Genomic DNA, 14366 nt, shown 5'->3' on the forward strand with positions numbered 1-14366 from the left:
TTTCGCTAGACAATGAACTACTTCATTAGCTTCTCTTCTAATGACTGAAAGCTATTCAACATAGTTTTTATATTTTTAGTCAATTGGCTAGACCGTCTGCAACAACCACCTTATTGCCGCAAAGTATCTCCCTCTTGATTACTTGTTAGATTTCTAAATCTCTACAAAATTCTACTAGCTTCCATGTCGCCACCGCCTCAGCTACTATAGGATCAAAAATAAAAGGCAATGTGGTACACATAATAGAACGGTCTAAAGGAGAAGATCATTCCTTAAGGTAATCAACTTTTACCTTCTAAACTCATAAATTAAAAAAAAAAAAAAAAAAAAAAAAAAAAAAAAAAAAACTTTCATCTTCTAGAGCCTAAATCCTCATTCTTCGATAATGACAATATCCTATTATACTAAAGCTTCTCGCCATCATGGTTATAGAAAAGAATGGGAGTGATGCTAGCTTTAAGTTTTACTATCATTAATTTGTCACCCCATGAGAGCAGCATCAAATTTGACCATTTTGATGCACATGGCACGTCAAATTTTCCATGTGGCACGTCATGTCAGTCAAATTAGCTTTGTCAATATTTTGTGTCACATCCAACGAAAAGAACCTAATTACAACTTTTTAGATCAATTGAAATATTGATTGAAAGCTTTTAAACTTCACAGAACAAGTTAAAACTGATGTATTTTTCAAAAACTCGACTAGCATATGAATTTTTCCTACATTATTATCAGACACTAGGCAATTGAAAAAGAAGAATATGAGTACAAATGTTTCCACTGTGATAACTATTAGAACATGAACAACCAAGAAGTGATAAAGCTAATTCAATCTCTCAAAGTACAGATCAATGTCAGCCATGTTGGAGCAAATAGATGCTACCAACGAGTTCCATACACAAAGTTCTGGCTGCATACCCTGGCTAATCATCTCCTCCAACCACATACCAGCTTCGTATTGCCTGCCCACAGAGCAAAGACCTCTGATAAGTATATTGTAAGTGTCAACACAAGGCCAATATGATTTAATTAACATCTCCTCCAAAACTTTACTTGCTTCAAGATATCTTCTTTCACGGCATAGCCCATCAACTAAAATGCCATAGGTTTCCTTGTCTGCAATGCAACCAACCTGGTGAGCCATATTCTTCAAATACCCAACAGCATGGGCTGATTTCCTTTCATTACAAAGCCCTCTTAGGGCAATGTTATAAACTTTAGCATTAGGTACACAATTATCCTTGACCATTTGCTCTTCAATTACCTTCACTGCTTCATCAGCATTCCCTCCCCTACATAATGCTCCTACTTTGGCTTCATAAATCAAGTATGATGGCCTAAAGCCTCTTTCACGCATTTCAGCAAGCATTTTATTGGCCTCATCGATCTTACCTTCATTGTAAAGATCAATAGCCATAGCATTATAACTAGCCAAACTGGGAATCCCACCTCTGACCAAAGCCTCATTAATCAATCGTTTGGTGCCTTCCATAGCTTCAACAGTACTACACCGATTGAGATCAAGATGGTGACAAAACCGGCTAGGAGCCTTCAGCCCCTTCCTTAAAATCTTGCTGAGAATTTCCACAGCCCTTTCAACTTGCCCATCTTCACATAAAGCATCTAACAAGGTTCTGTAGATTACAATATCCTCACCGCTACCTTTCTGAGAGATCCTCCAAAACATTGAATACAACAAATGAGTAGCTTCATTCAGCCTCCCATCTTGACACAACCCTTCCATTAAAATTCGATGGCTTTCCCTATTAGGACAGCAACCTTGATTATTCATCTCTAGGAAAATATGCAATGCAAGATCAGAACGACTCTTCCGGCATAGAGCATCCATGAGCAAGTTCAAGGACTGAATCCGAGACTTCACTTCCCACCCATAAGAGCTCTCTAAGAACAAGCGATGAGCAGCTTCAAGCTTAGTTTCATGCACCATTATCTGCAGAAGGGTGTTGAAAGAATTCGTCTTATTCACACAGTTGAACTGAGGAATGCTTTTAAAAAGAGAAACCGCTTCATCTAGCAATCCAACTTTCGCAAAGGTTTTGATTGCATTAACAAAGACTGAATCCTTGCATTCACACGAGTCTCCTTTCATTTGATCAATCACCTCTTTCATCTCACTGATATTGCCTGTGTTTCCGAGGATGCCAATCATGGTGGCATAGACTGGACCATTGTGACAGTATTTGGGGTACTTGCGTTTGGCTTCCTTGAAGATTTGGAGCGCTATTAAGGGGTTTTTCTGGTTCCGTATAATCTGAGAAAGTTGTGTGGGTGTCAAAAGCCTCGGCCATCTCACAGTCATGGTGTCTCAACATTCGCACATACCTGAAACAATGAGTCCTCAATATGAGCAAATAAGCTAGAACTGAATAGCAAATCTAATCATCTGCACGAAACAGACATTATATACAAAAGCCAAAACTCAATGGTGAATGCGGGGCATGTATCACACATAGGGTTGTGATTGCATTTCTTTGTCTGAAATATATTCTAAAAATTCTTTGCATGGACTCACAGTATACCCCAAGTGCTGTGTTAGGCTAACTTTCGCATTTTGGCAAAATATCAAACAGTTAATGCGCAGAGCCCTGGGACTAATGTTATTATAGCATCCAACAAAGCTAGATAAATGTAAGATAAGACTACTATTAAAAAAATTAAAAATAAACAAATAAAAAAGATACAAAACAAAACAGATGAACTGTTGCGCAAAAGGTTGCTTTACCCGTTTGGCTACTTACTCACTTCTTTGAAGGAGAAAGAGATGGAATATCCTGCACAGAGAGCTTGACTTTGAGTGCGCATATATGGTTTCACCGCTTCCCTTCGTCCCGCAAAGACCCAAAGGCAAAGAATACATCACTGCTTCCATCTATCTTGGGGTGTAATTTATTAGATTCTCTTTTCTATCTAAATCAACTTCTCTAAGTATAGATCACATATTTAAATCATTGAAATCAGTTAATGTTTTCTATCTAAATCAACTTCTCTATACAAATAAAGCATACTTCTACAATATTGTTTTTGACGCGGGACAGAACTAAGATTGTTCTGATAGCGTATGGATAGCAGCCAAAATTATGAATTGAAGATAGAAAAGGAAATTCAAGAAAAGATAAAATAACAAATAAGGAATAGAAAACCTCTAATTGCCCTAAATAAACAAATAGAGAAATAACTCTAAAAGACTTAAAATTTAATTGATACTTCAAAACTTGATTCCAAAATAATACAGACATGTCTTTATATAGACAAAGTTTGAGTATTTTTCAAGCAGAATACTTTGAGAACAAGAAAGAAATAAAAATGCAAAACATAACCGTAAACTTGGAGACAAAGTAAAATTATTGTATTGTACAGAAAGTAAAATATATTATTCTAACAAATAATCCTCAAATATTTTGTACGATTCTTTCCATTCTCGGGCTGATCTTATTCAAGAAAAAACCTTCAAATCTTATGCCTGATTTTCTCCTGCATCGGTCTCACCGGATTGAAAAGAATTCGTCCTTGAATTCGAATCATCTTTGCCTCGATCTTTTGGGTGTCCGATCAATTCATTCCATCCCGTACTTCTCAATGCCAAAATAACTTGAAACCAGAAAATAAACAAGTTGCAACCCATCACAACTTGATTCTAAATAATAGATATGAATTTTCACACACCAACTTGAAATAAATCAATCTTCTCATGATTTATTTTCTCCAATTCATGCTCCATAAAAGTCTTCAAAAAATATCAATTCTTTCTTGACAACAAAAATTAAAATTGTCATCCAACACCCCGAAATCAACATATAACTTATTACTAGGAGAATTCGATATAAAATTTTCAACTCCATGGAAATCAACATAACTAATTTCCTCATTACTCAACTCAAATCCCTCGTTATGTGGACTTTCATCAAACACATGGCAGTTATTATTTCCTTCAATAAATTTTATTACATCAACCACAAAACTTACCTCCTTCAATAAATTATCTTCGTCAGGATAGAAGTCATAGATTGATGGAGAGACCCAATCTAAAGAAAAATCTTCCTTAATAAATTTGTCCTCCTCCTCCACATAAGATGGATTTGGTAGATGGGCTTGAGACTTGCTAAACAATAGTAAAGGCAATGATAGTACCAGAAAATTCTAGAAGCTCAACTCTAAAGCCTAAGTCTCCATACTACTTATCCTGATCACATTGTTCCCGAAAAAGAACGGGGTTGTAATACGAGTTCTCGAAATTAGATTCTGAATTGCAACCGTTAATATTGCAATTCATCTCCATGTTTTGCATCGCTAGACGTTGGGTTAACTCCGCAACCTGCCGCTACAAGTCTTCAATCATCACGTTTTGTACACTGCGTTCATGGTAAGGGACTTCCTCATTTAGAACCTGTCTACGCCAACCACGACCACGATCATCAACCATGAAAACTGATGAAAAAAAAAAATCACCCCAAGAAGACGCTTAAGCTCTGATACCAACTGACACGGGGTAGAACTAAGATTGTTTTGATAGCGTATGATAACAACAGAAACTATGAATTGAAGATAGAAAAGAGAATTCAAGAAGAGAAAAATAACAAATAGGAAAGAGAAAACCCTAATTGCCCAAAATAATCAAACAGAAAAATAATTCTGAAATACTTAAAATTTAATTGATACTTCAAAACTTGATTCCAAAATAATACAAGCATGCCTTTATATAGGCAAAGTTTGAGTATTTTCCAAGCAGAATACTTGGAGGAAAAAATAAAAAAAATAACCGTAAACTTGGAGACAAAGTAAAATTATTGTACATAAAGTAAAATAGATTATTCTAAAAATAATCTTTAAATATTTTGTACAATTCTTTCCATTCTCGGGCTAATCTTATTCAAGAAATAATCTTCAAATCTTATGCCTAATTTTTTCCTACATCAGTTTTTAATCCAATCTTCAAATGGACAATTTTATCAGTATTTTTACTATTTTAGCTGATATTTTCCTCTATTTTCATTCCTAATTTTCTCTCGTACATAACAACAATGAAGTCAGTGAATTTATTTGGACTAGCTAGTTAGAGGATATTTATGTAAAAGTTTCATATTAGTTATATTTAATTCATATGACCATTTTTTCTCCTCCAACAGAATAGTTGGAGACTAGGTAAAATACATAAAGTGCTACATAGAATAACAACATTTTGCTATTCACCCTCGCACGCTAGATAAATATTTTATTGTTCATAAAAATAGAATACAATAAAGAAAGAGTGATAAATAATATTTTAAAGCAAGTAGAGATCATAAATCACTTTTCCATTCTTATCAATGAAAATAAAATATTTATATACATTCAAAGCATTATTACATTTCTCATTTCCACTACTTTATCATACCCCCAACTAATGGTCAACACACAACTTTTTCCTCCATTTCTTCATCAGCTCCTAAAAAGAGCAATCAAACCTATTCCTCTCAAGTTTGAGAGAGGAAAAAAACTGATAAACCGCAGAAAATCACATTTCTTAAAGATCAATTATGCGTCGCGCTAATAAAATCATGAATTAGCTAAAAAAAAATAGAGAAGATTAGGAGTCAATGGAAATGATACAGTGATGGCAATACCATCGTCTTGGAGGATCAAAACAGCATAACTGCAAGCGAGCTCTGAAACCGACATCGTTTCTCACTATAACAACACAATAGATGACTACTATTATCCAACTAAATCAAACGCAAAGAAACAACATGAATACGATAGAACCCTACGATTCAATCAACTGGCAATTCTTGGAAAACAATCAAAATGAGATCTATTATTCTAGAAGCGAGGAGAGATTGATAATTTCTAACCTGAGGGGAGAGGCGGTCTGAGATTCTCGGTGCAATTCGCTGCAACGGCGCCTCCAGAGCGATTCTAAGGTTCCAGGTGTAAGCGTGGAAGAGAAGGGGTTTTATTCAAGGGAGAGAGCGAATGGGCTGCAGTGACTCTAATAGCATTTCTAGTAGCCTCAGTAAAATAGTTTTTTAGCTATTTTGGTTAGCCAATTTATGCTCCGTTTGTTTCGACGTAAAATGATTTCTGAAAAATGATTTCGACATTTTCCGGTGTTTGGTAGGGACGAAAATAATAGTTAACCGGAAAATGATTTCTGTTTAACCAAAAATGCTTAATAAATTTCGGAAAATGATTTACGCTTTTTAAAAGGGTAAATCGTTTTCCGAAGACGCCAGACGCGGTCGATCTATTTTAAACGACACAGTCGACGTTCACGTTCAAGCAGCCGACCACCATCGAAATATTGCCGGTATCGGAATCCGACAACATCCGATTAATGTCGTCGGAATCTGGTGACGGAATCCGGCCATCTGACCGGATCTGGCCAGAAAGGCCGGATTTCGGCCATCTGGCCGGATCTAGTCAGAGAGCCGGATTCCGGCCATTCGGCCGAATCTGGCCAGAGAGGTCGGATCCCGGCCGGATCTGGCCAGAACAGCCGGCTGGACGGATCTGGCCAGATCCGGCCAGCCTGCCGGATTCCAGCCTTTATCTCGAATTCTAGCTATATTAGTCGGAATCAGGTAAAAATGGTCAGAATCTTGTCGGTCAGTGACCGAATCTCGTCATCGATGATTTTTATATTATTTTATATTAATATTTATATGTTTTGAATAAAAATTAATTTTTATAGGTTAATATGATTGAATGAAAATATGAAAAATATTTGTGATTTTCTACACGCGCCAAACACCGAAAAATGCTTTCGGCGAAAAATATTTTCTAGAAAAATGACTTCCCTGAAACCATTTTACGACGGAAATCATTTTACGTCGAAACAAACGGAGCATGAAAATTTTGAAAAACCATTCCCAACAGTCTCACTATTTTAACCAAAAAAATTTGATGACTGAAATTAGAGAAATGATTCCTACACTCATTTCTCAGAACAGCCCCACAACAAGCTGACGTGGCTGGTAATATTTTATTATTTTTTTGTTTTGTTTTCATTTCTTTTTGTAAAAAAATAATAAAATATTACCAGTCACATCAGCTTGTTGTGGGATTGTTGTGAGAAATGAGTGTAGGGATCATTTACTAACCAAATTAGATGAGACATTTTCACTCAACAACTCACTCACCAAATTTTGTTTCATCTTCCTCTCTCACATGATTAGCACACTTTTTTTCCTTTTTTCTCTCATTTTCTTCTCCCATCTCCTATCTCTCACACGATAATGTCCTTATTTCATGGATATGAATGATTTTTTGTAAAATGATTATATAGAAAAAAAAAATAATAAATATGAAAAAAATTATTATTTAAATGGAATAGTGAATATTGACTAGTTAAAATGGTGAGGATGCTGGGGGAATTTTAATAAAGTGGCTCACCAGAATAGAAAAAAAGTGATTTTTAGTTATTTCGGTGAGTAAAATTTGGTGAGACTACTAGGAATGCTCTAAGAGCAGCAGTTTCCTATATTGTTCTTAGGGATAATTACACCGTTGGTCAATGTGGTATGTTATAATTATTTTTTACTCCCTATAGTTTAAAAAGTTCATCAGAGGTCCATGTGGTATGCAATAATTACGTTTTACTCCCTGGGTCGATTTTCCATCCAAAATTTTGACGGAATCTGTTAGCCCTACACGTCAGCGACACATGTCCATCTTAATAAAAAAAAAAATAATAATTAAAAAATAAATAAATAAACTTATTTTTTTTAAAAAAAAAAACAAAACAAAAAAAAGGACAGGCTTGGGGTGGCCGGGCCACCCCCAGAGGCCGGGGTGGCGCGCAGCCACCCCCGGCGGCCTCTGGGGGTGGCGCTCGACCACCCCCTTGCCCCCATTTTTCTTTTTCTTTTTTTTTTATTGTTTTTTTTTTAATTTTAATTTTTTTAAATAAGTATTTTTATTTATTTTTTAATAAATTTATATTATTTTATTAAAATTGGACATACCAGCGCCACGTATCACCAATAAGATGGCAACACGTGGCGCTGACGTGGTATTTAACGGAATTTGTTAAAAATTTTAACAAAATTTGACGCTAGAGATCGATTTGTAATTATTGCATACCACAATGATCTCCCATGCACTTTTTAAACAATAGGGAGTGAAAAAATAATTATGACATACCACAGGGACCAATTGTGCAATTATCAATTGTTCTTTTCCTATGTATATAAGGAAAATTTAATGAAAAACATCAAAAAAATCTTGCACAAATGCCTTATAATTTAGATGAGGGGTTGAGAATGAAAAGTATACATGTTTACTATTCATTCCCTATGTATTATTTTAATATAAAAAAATATATATTTAATTGATATAGAGAAGAGAGAAAAAATAAAATAAAATAAGAGTAAAAAATTAATATTTAATTAATATAGAAAAATGTAAAGAAATCTATTGTGAGGTATTTTTTTATAATGAAGTAAAAAGTAGTTTTGTTCCCTAAATATAGGAAATATGATTAGGAATCTGCTGCTAGTGCTCTAAGGCGGCAGGGACGAAGCCAGAAGTCCTTATGGGGCAGGGGCAGTGACAGTGGCAAAAAAAAAAATTATTAATAGGGACCAATAGGTTAAATTTTTAATTTTTTAGCTTATATTTATTTTATTTTTGAGATTTTTTTTTAACCTTATAATTTTTTTATTTTTAAGGAAATTGGGGGGGGGGGGGGGTTAGCAGGGTGGGATTTGTGTGGTATAGGCTCGAGAAATTGAACATCGCTCTTTTTTTTTTGTTAAACATCTTATTGCCTTATCGGTACTTATAGCTTAGCAACTTTATTTTTTGTCTCATGTGCTTTCATTTGTATTACAGATAGCACATGTGCTATAGAAAAATATGGAGATGATACCTCCGTCCAAAACTAATGTCTGGCCATATCATTGGACAAGTATCGATGTAATAATGTAACAATTATCCCTAGATGCAACTTCAACGCAACGTCATTGCTGACGAGGCTACCATATATATATATATATATATGTTTATTATTTTAAGGATTGTTTTTTTAAAAAAAATGTAAGGCCAACCCCCCAACCCCAATATCGATTTTGGGGGTGGTCGAACTACCTCCAAAGACCAAAATGGGAGTGGCCGAAACCACCCCCATTTGGCTTGGGGGTGACTCGGCCACTCCCAGGTGGCCATCATAAAGGGACAAAACCATTTTTTTTTTTTTTTTTTTTCACTTTGACCCTTGGGGTGGTCGAACCACCCCCAAGGGCAATGGGGGTGGTTCGGCCACCCCCAAAACTAGCATTAAGCCACCTGCTTGGCCAAAATGGAGGTGGCCAACCACCTCTATGTGGCCCAAAGAGGTGGTTGAGCCACCCCTACAATTTTTTTTTTAAAAAAAAATCCTTAAAATAAAAAAATATGGTAGCCACATCAGCGCTGACGTGGCGCTGATGTTGTATCTGGAGACAGGTGTGGCATTATTATACCGACACTTGTCTGATGACATGACCAGACGTTAGTTTTGGATAAAAAATAGACGGAAGTACCATCTTCGTCTTTTTCCATAACACAAGTACCATATGTGATACAAATAAAAACACATGGGACAAAAAATAAAGTTTTCAAATCACAAATACTAATAAGGTGTGTGTAACCTTTTTTTTTTTTTTTTTTAGTGGAACATTGCTCGAAACTATCAGCTTTGATGCCTACTTTAAAACTTATTTTCTATATACATTTCTAAAAAATTCCTAATAACTTATTTCAAATTAAATTAATGAGTTTTGTTGCATTAGCCTTTATCAACTTAATATTTTTATCACCTTAATATTTATCATATTTATTAAAATGTATGCTATCAATGTCAGGTATTTGAATGCATTAATAGTTGAAAATACTTGAGGTTTAGATTAGCCGTGCCTTGACCAAAAGATTAGCTAAATGCCATGTTACGCTCACTCTTGCCGTTAATCCTTTGGACAAAAATTTCTTATAAATTAATTTGTAGAAAATTTTATACAACTTACATATAAGATTGACATATGTTCATTTACATGTGAGAAACAAATATTGTTTTAATAGCATTTGATTTTCACATGTTTTTTAATAACATTAATAAAAAATAGCATTAAAACACACATCACTCTTATATACGAAATGTATGAAATTTTCTACAAATCGATTTGTAAGAAATTTGTGTCCTATTCCTTTTGTGTAAATTGTCGCCATGCCGGGCCACACAGCACCACTCACTATGGACAATTTTTGGACAATTTGGCCGCCCATAGCTAATCATATCCTCCACTACCAAATCACAAATAAAGCATCGTCTAGGAAAAAGGAGTAGAGGCTTCGTAAGAGTATCTACAACAATAATATGTAAAAGAAAAATTACATATTTTGTACATTTCTTAAATATATATATATATATATAAATTGATTATTGGATATGTATGACCCACAAAGACTCATATGTGGGTCATACAGATTAAATGATTAATTTAAAAATTAGATGCATGAAAGATATATAAAAAATGTGCATGTAAAATATATCAAAAAGATTTGTCAGTGGAGAGAAAAGAAAAAAAAAGCAAGCAGAGAGAAGGTCTGAAGTTTTTAGAGAGAGAGGGAGAGAAAAGTTGTGATCTTTGTTCGCCGGAGGGGGGAGGTTTCGCACGTCCCCCTCCTGGTGCTAGTGTTTCCCCTTGGCCTCTAGGCCTAGGGTGGCTTTTGTTCCCCTCTAGCTTGTTTCCAGTGGTGGGTGGTCTATTTCTCCAAGCCTTTAGGGCTGTTAGAGCTTTTGGTCCTCTCGGTGCTTGAACCGGTGGAGGTTGTTGGTGTTTTCTCTTTTGTTTTTCAGTTGTTTCTTGTTTGCCAGCAGATTTTTCAAGTACTGGCCCGTGAAGCTCGATGGGTGTTGGTGGATTTCCGGTGGAGGTGTTTTCAAAGTTAGATCTACAATCCTTGGCCGGTTTTTCTTCGACAAGAGCCTTCCTGTTGCGGTCGTTGACCTTTTCTGGACAAGATGGTCACTCAACAAGACCCTGTGGGTCGCTTCTAGTCGGCATGTGACCCACACGCTCCGAGGGTTTACCTGTTCAGTTTTTGCGCGCGTGGATTACAGCGTTCTATTCTGGTCTCGGAAGGTGTTGATCTGTGTTCCTGAAGGTCGTCTGTGGTAGGGGGTTCCCGGAGAAAGTGCGTGATTTACACGTGCTGACTCCACGCGGTCGTTTTTCCCAGTGCTTGCATTTTGGGGTTTCTGTTTGGTGTTTGTTTGTAAATTCTTTCCTTTGATCACAGTCTACCGTTTGATAGCTGCTTTAAGTCAGGTTTTTTCTGGTTTAGTGGGTAGAGAGTCTTTATCTCTAGTTCACTATCTTCAGCCTTTGGGCTGAGTTGTTGTATCTAGTGCTTTTCTCTTTGTATTGGCTTTTTATTTATGCTTTTTTGGGGATTGCTTCCCTGTAATGAAGAAGATAGCACTGTTTGTTAAAAAAAACAAAAAAAGGTATATAAAAAATGTACAAGAGATTTAATTTTTTCTTTTTTCTAGATGATGCTTTATTTGCGGTTTGTCCAAAATTGTCCATAGTAAGTGGTGCTGGGTGGCCTGACATGGCGACAATTCACACAAAATGACTAATGGTAAGAGTGAGCGTAATCAACTAACATGACATTTAACTAGTCATTTGATATGGCACACCTGACATTGATAATATACATTTTAATAAATATGATAAATATTAAGGTGATAAAAATATTATGTAGATAAAGGTTACAAATGCTAATGCAACAAAACTCAACTATTTAAATTGAAATAAGTTATTAGGAATTTTTTAAAAATGTATATGGAAAATAAATTTTAGAGATAATTATATCACTGGTTTTTGGGGTATGCCATAATTACAAATAAATTCTTGAAGTTAAATTCTGTTAAAATTTTTGACAAATCCTATTAAATGCCATGTCAGTGCCACATCAAACCAATAAAATGGCGACATGTGTCCATCTGAATTAAAAAATATAAATTTATTAAAAAAATTAAAATTAAAATTAAAAAAAGAAAAGAAAAGGGTGGCTGGGCCACACCTTTGCGCGGCCACAGTGGCCAAAGGTGGCCTGCGGGTGGCCCCTTCATTTTTTGTTTTTGTTTTTGAATTTTAATTTTTTTTAAAAATAATAAGTTTATTTATTAATTTATTAATAAATTTATATATATTTTTTTTAGATAGACACATGTCACCATTTTATTGGTTTGATGTGATGTCGATGTGGCATTTAACGGAATTTGTCAAAAATTTTAACGGAATTTGACTCCAAGGATTGATCTGTAATTATAGTTTACCACAAGGACCTCCTATGAACTTTTTAAACCATAGAGAGTGATTCGTAATTATGGCATACCCAAAAATAATTATGCAATTATTCCTAAATTTTAAAGCAGGTATCAACGCTGATACTTCTCAGCAATGTTCCACTAAAAAACAAAAAGAAAAAAGAAACAAAAGAGGATGTTCAACTTCTCTGGGCCTAAGCCACACAAATCCCACTGGGCCGCCTTAGGAGTCACTGCAGCCCATTCGCTCTCACCCTTAAATAAAACCCCTTCTCTTCCACACGTACACCTTGAACCCTAGAATCGCTTTGAAGGCGCCGTTGCCGCGAGTTGCACCGAGAGCCATCCGAAAATCTCAGACCGCCTCTCTCCTCAGGTTAGAAATTATCAATATCTCCTCGCTTCTAGAATAATAGATCTCATTTTGATTGTTTTCCAAGAATTGCAGTTGATTGAATCGTAGGGTTCTATCGTATTCATGTTGTTACTTTGCGTTTGATTTACTTGTATAATAGTAGTAATCTATTGTGTTGTTATAGTGAGAAACGATGTCGCTTTCAGAGCTCGCTTGCAGTTACGCTGTTTTGATCCTCCAAGACGATGGTATTCCCATCACTGTATCCTTTCCATCGACTCCTAATCTTCTCTATTTTTTTTTAGCTAATTCATGATTTTATTAGCCCGACGCAAAATGGATCTCTAAGAAATGTGATTTTCTGCGGTTTATCAGTTTTTTTACTCTCTCAAACTTGAGAGGAATCGGTTTGATTTCTCTTTTTAGGAACTGATGAAGAAATGGAGGAAAAAGTTATGTGTTGACCATTAGTTGGGGTGTCTGATAAAGTAGTGGAATTGAAAAATCTAATGCTTTGAATATATACAAATATTTTGTTTTCATTGATAAGAATGGAAAAGTTATTTATGAGTCACCTTAAGCCAAGTTAATTGATTTATATTGAGTTGTGGTTTCATTATCTTAGTTCCATTTATAAGAGAAGTTGTGATTGGAAAGTTTACCCGATTTGTTAATCTCTCTGCAACCAAAATGAAGCATAAGCATTACCATTCAATTTCCTCTTTTAATGAGTAATATGGCATGTATGTTTTGGGAAGATGGGTTTTTCCTTGAGTCATTGGTTATAGGCGGACAAGATTGCCACATTGGTGAAATCAGCGAATGTGAATGTTGAATCTTATTGGCCAAGCTTGTTTGCTAAGCTCGCCGAGAAGAGAAACATTGAGGATCTCATATTGAATGCTGCGTCTGGTGGTGGTGGTGCTGCAATTGCTGTTGCTCCATCAGCTGGAGGTGGTGGTGGTGGCGCTGCTGCTGCTGCTCCTCCACCTGAGGAGAAGAAGGTAAATTTTGAGCAATTAAATAATTCTCTCTGAGTTGGTTTTCCATGTTGTAAAGATTGGTGTTCTGGGCTTTTGTGTTGTCTAATTGTTGTGTCTGTTTTGTGATTTACAGGAAGAACCAAAGGAAGAGAGTGATGATGATATGGGGTTCAGCTTGTTTGATTAGGAGCTCCTTTCAGTATGATTTTGTCCTATGCTAAAGTAGTACTTTCAAGGGAGGTTACCTTATGGATCCAGTAGCACTTGTTTTTGTTAATTTCTTATATATGTATTCTTGAAGGATGAAGTAATTGGAAGTCTGGTTTTTGCATATTGTGTGATTGTGCTTTCGGATATATTTATGCAAGTCTTTTCAGACGATATTTGGTTCCTGTGCTGTTGGATTTTGTGTTTTAATGTATGCGATAGATCTAACAAGTTGCTCTAGCATATCTGGTATGCTTGGGATATAAATTTGGAAAATACTTTGAACCTTGGTAAGGCCCATTATATAATGTTCACTGCAATGAAAAAAAAATGTTGAATTTGGTAATGAGGCGCTGTTGAGTTGTCATTACTTTCTAAGTGTGACAGCCTTTTATGGTGAATCTCTTGGTTGTTCACCTTCACTCGGATATTTCCTTGTATGAGTGTGCTGTTTATGCTAGGAATGGCGCAACGGCAGTGTAGGTATTATTAGTTAATTCCCAGTTCATGT

The 14366-nt window shown here is 35.6% G+C and overlaps 2 protein-coding genes across 14 annotated transcripts; one reads left to right on the plus strand and one right to left on the minus strand.

The window, feature by feature from the left end:
* Window positions 1–746: 746 nt before the first annotated feature.
* Window positions 747–5989, minus strand: LOC133864146 (pentatricopeptide repeat-containing protein At1g05600). 13 transcript variants are annotated; one of them, XM_062300388.1, is made up of 5 exons: window positions 5850–5961; window positions 5622–5685; window positions 3985–4446; window positions 2764–2890; window positions 747–2343 (listed from the first exon to the last, which is right to left on the minus strand). In XM_062300388.1, the coding sequence occupies exon 5, from the start codon at window positions 2318–2320 to the stop codon at window positions 824–826; it is 1497 nt and encodes a 498-aa protein (XP_062156372.1). In that variant the 5' UTR covers window positions 2321–2343; window positions 2764–2890; window positions 3985–4446; window positions 5622–5685; window positions 5850–5961; the 3' UTR covers window positions 747–823. The 13 variants fall into 13 exon arrangements, with proteins under 13 accessions (XP_062156372.1, XP_062156377.1, XP_062156378.1 ...); XM_062300393.1 differs by lacking the exon at window positions 3985–4446 and having other exon boundaries at window positions 2764–2842; XM_062300394.1 differs by lacking the exon at window positions 3985–4446 and having other exon boundaries at window positions 2760–2842.
* Window positions 5990–12528: 6539 nt separating this feature from the next.
* Window positions 12529–13979, plus strand: LOC133863932 (large ribosomal subunit protein P1-like). Its single transcript, XM_062300090.1, has 4 exons — window positions 12529–12686; window positions 12850–12927; window positions 13454–13669; window positions 13782–13979. Exons 2-4 carry the CDS (start codon window positions 12859–12861, stop codon window positions 13833–13835), a joined length of 339 nt encoding a protein of 112 aa, XP_062156074.1. The 5' UTR covers window positions 12529–12686; window positions 12850–12858; the 3' UTR covers window positions 13836–13979.
* Window positions 13980–14366: the final 387 nt, after the last annotated feature.

This window comes from Alnus glutinosa, chromosome 3 (genome assembly GCF_958979055.1).
Source record: "Alnus glutinosa chromosome 3, dhAlnGlut1.1, whole genome shotgun sequence".
Lineage (NCBI taxonomy): Eukaryota > Viridiplantae > Streptophyta > Magnoliopsida > Fagales > Betulaceae > Alnus > Alnus glutinosa.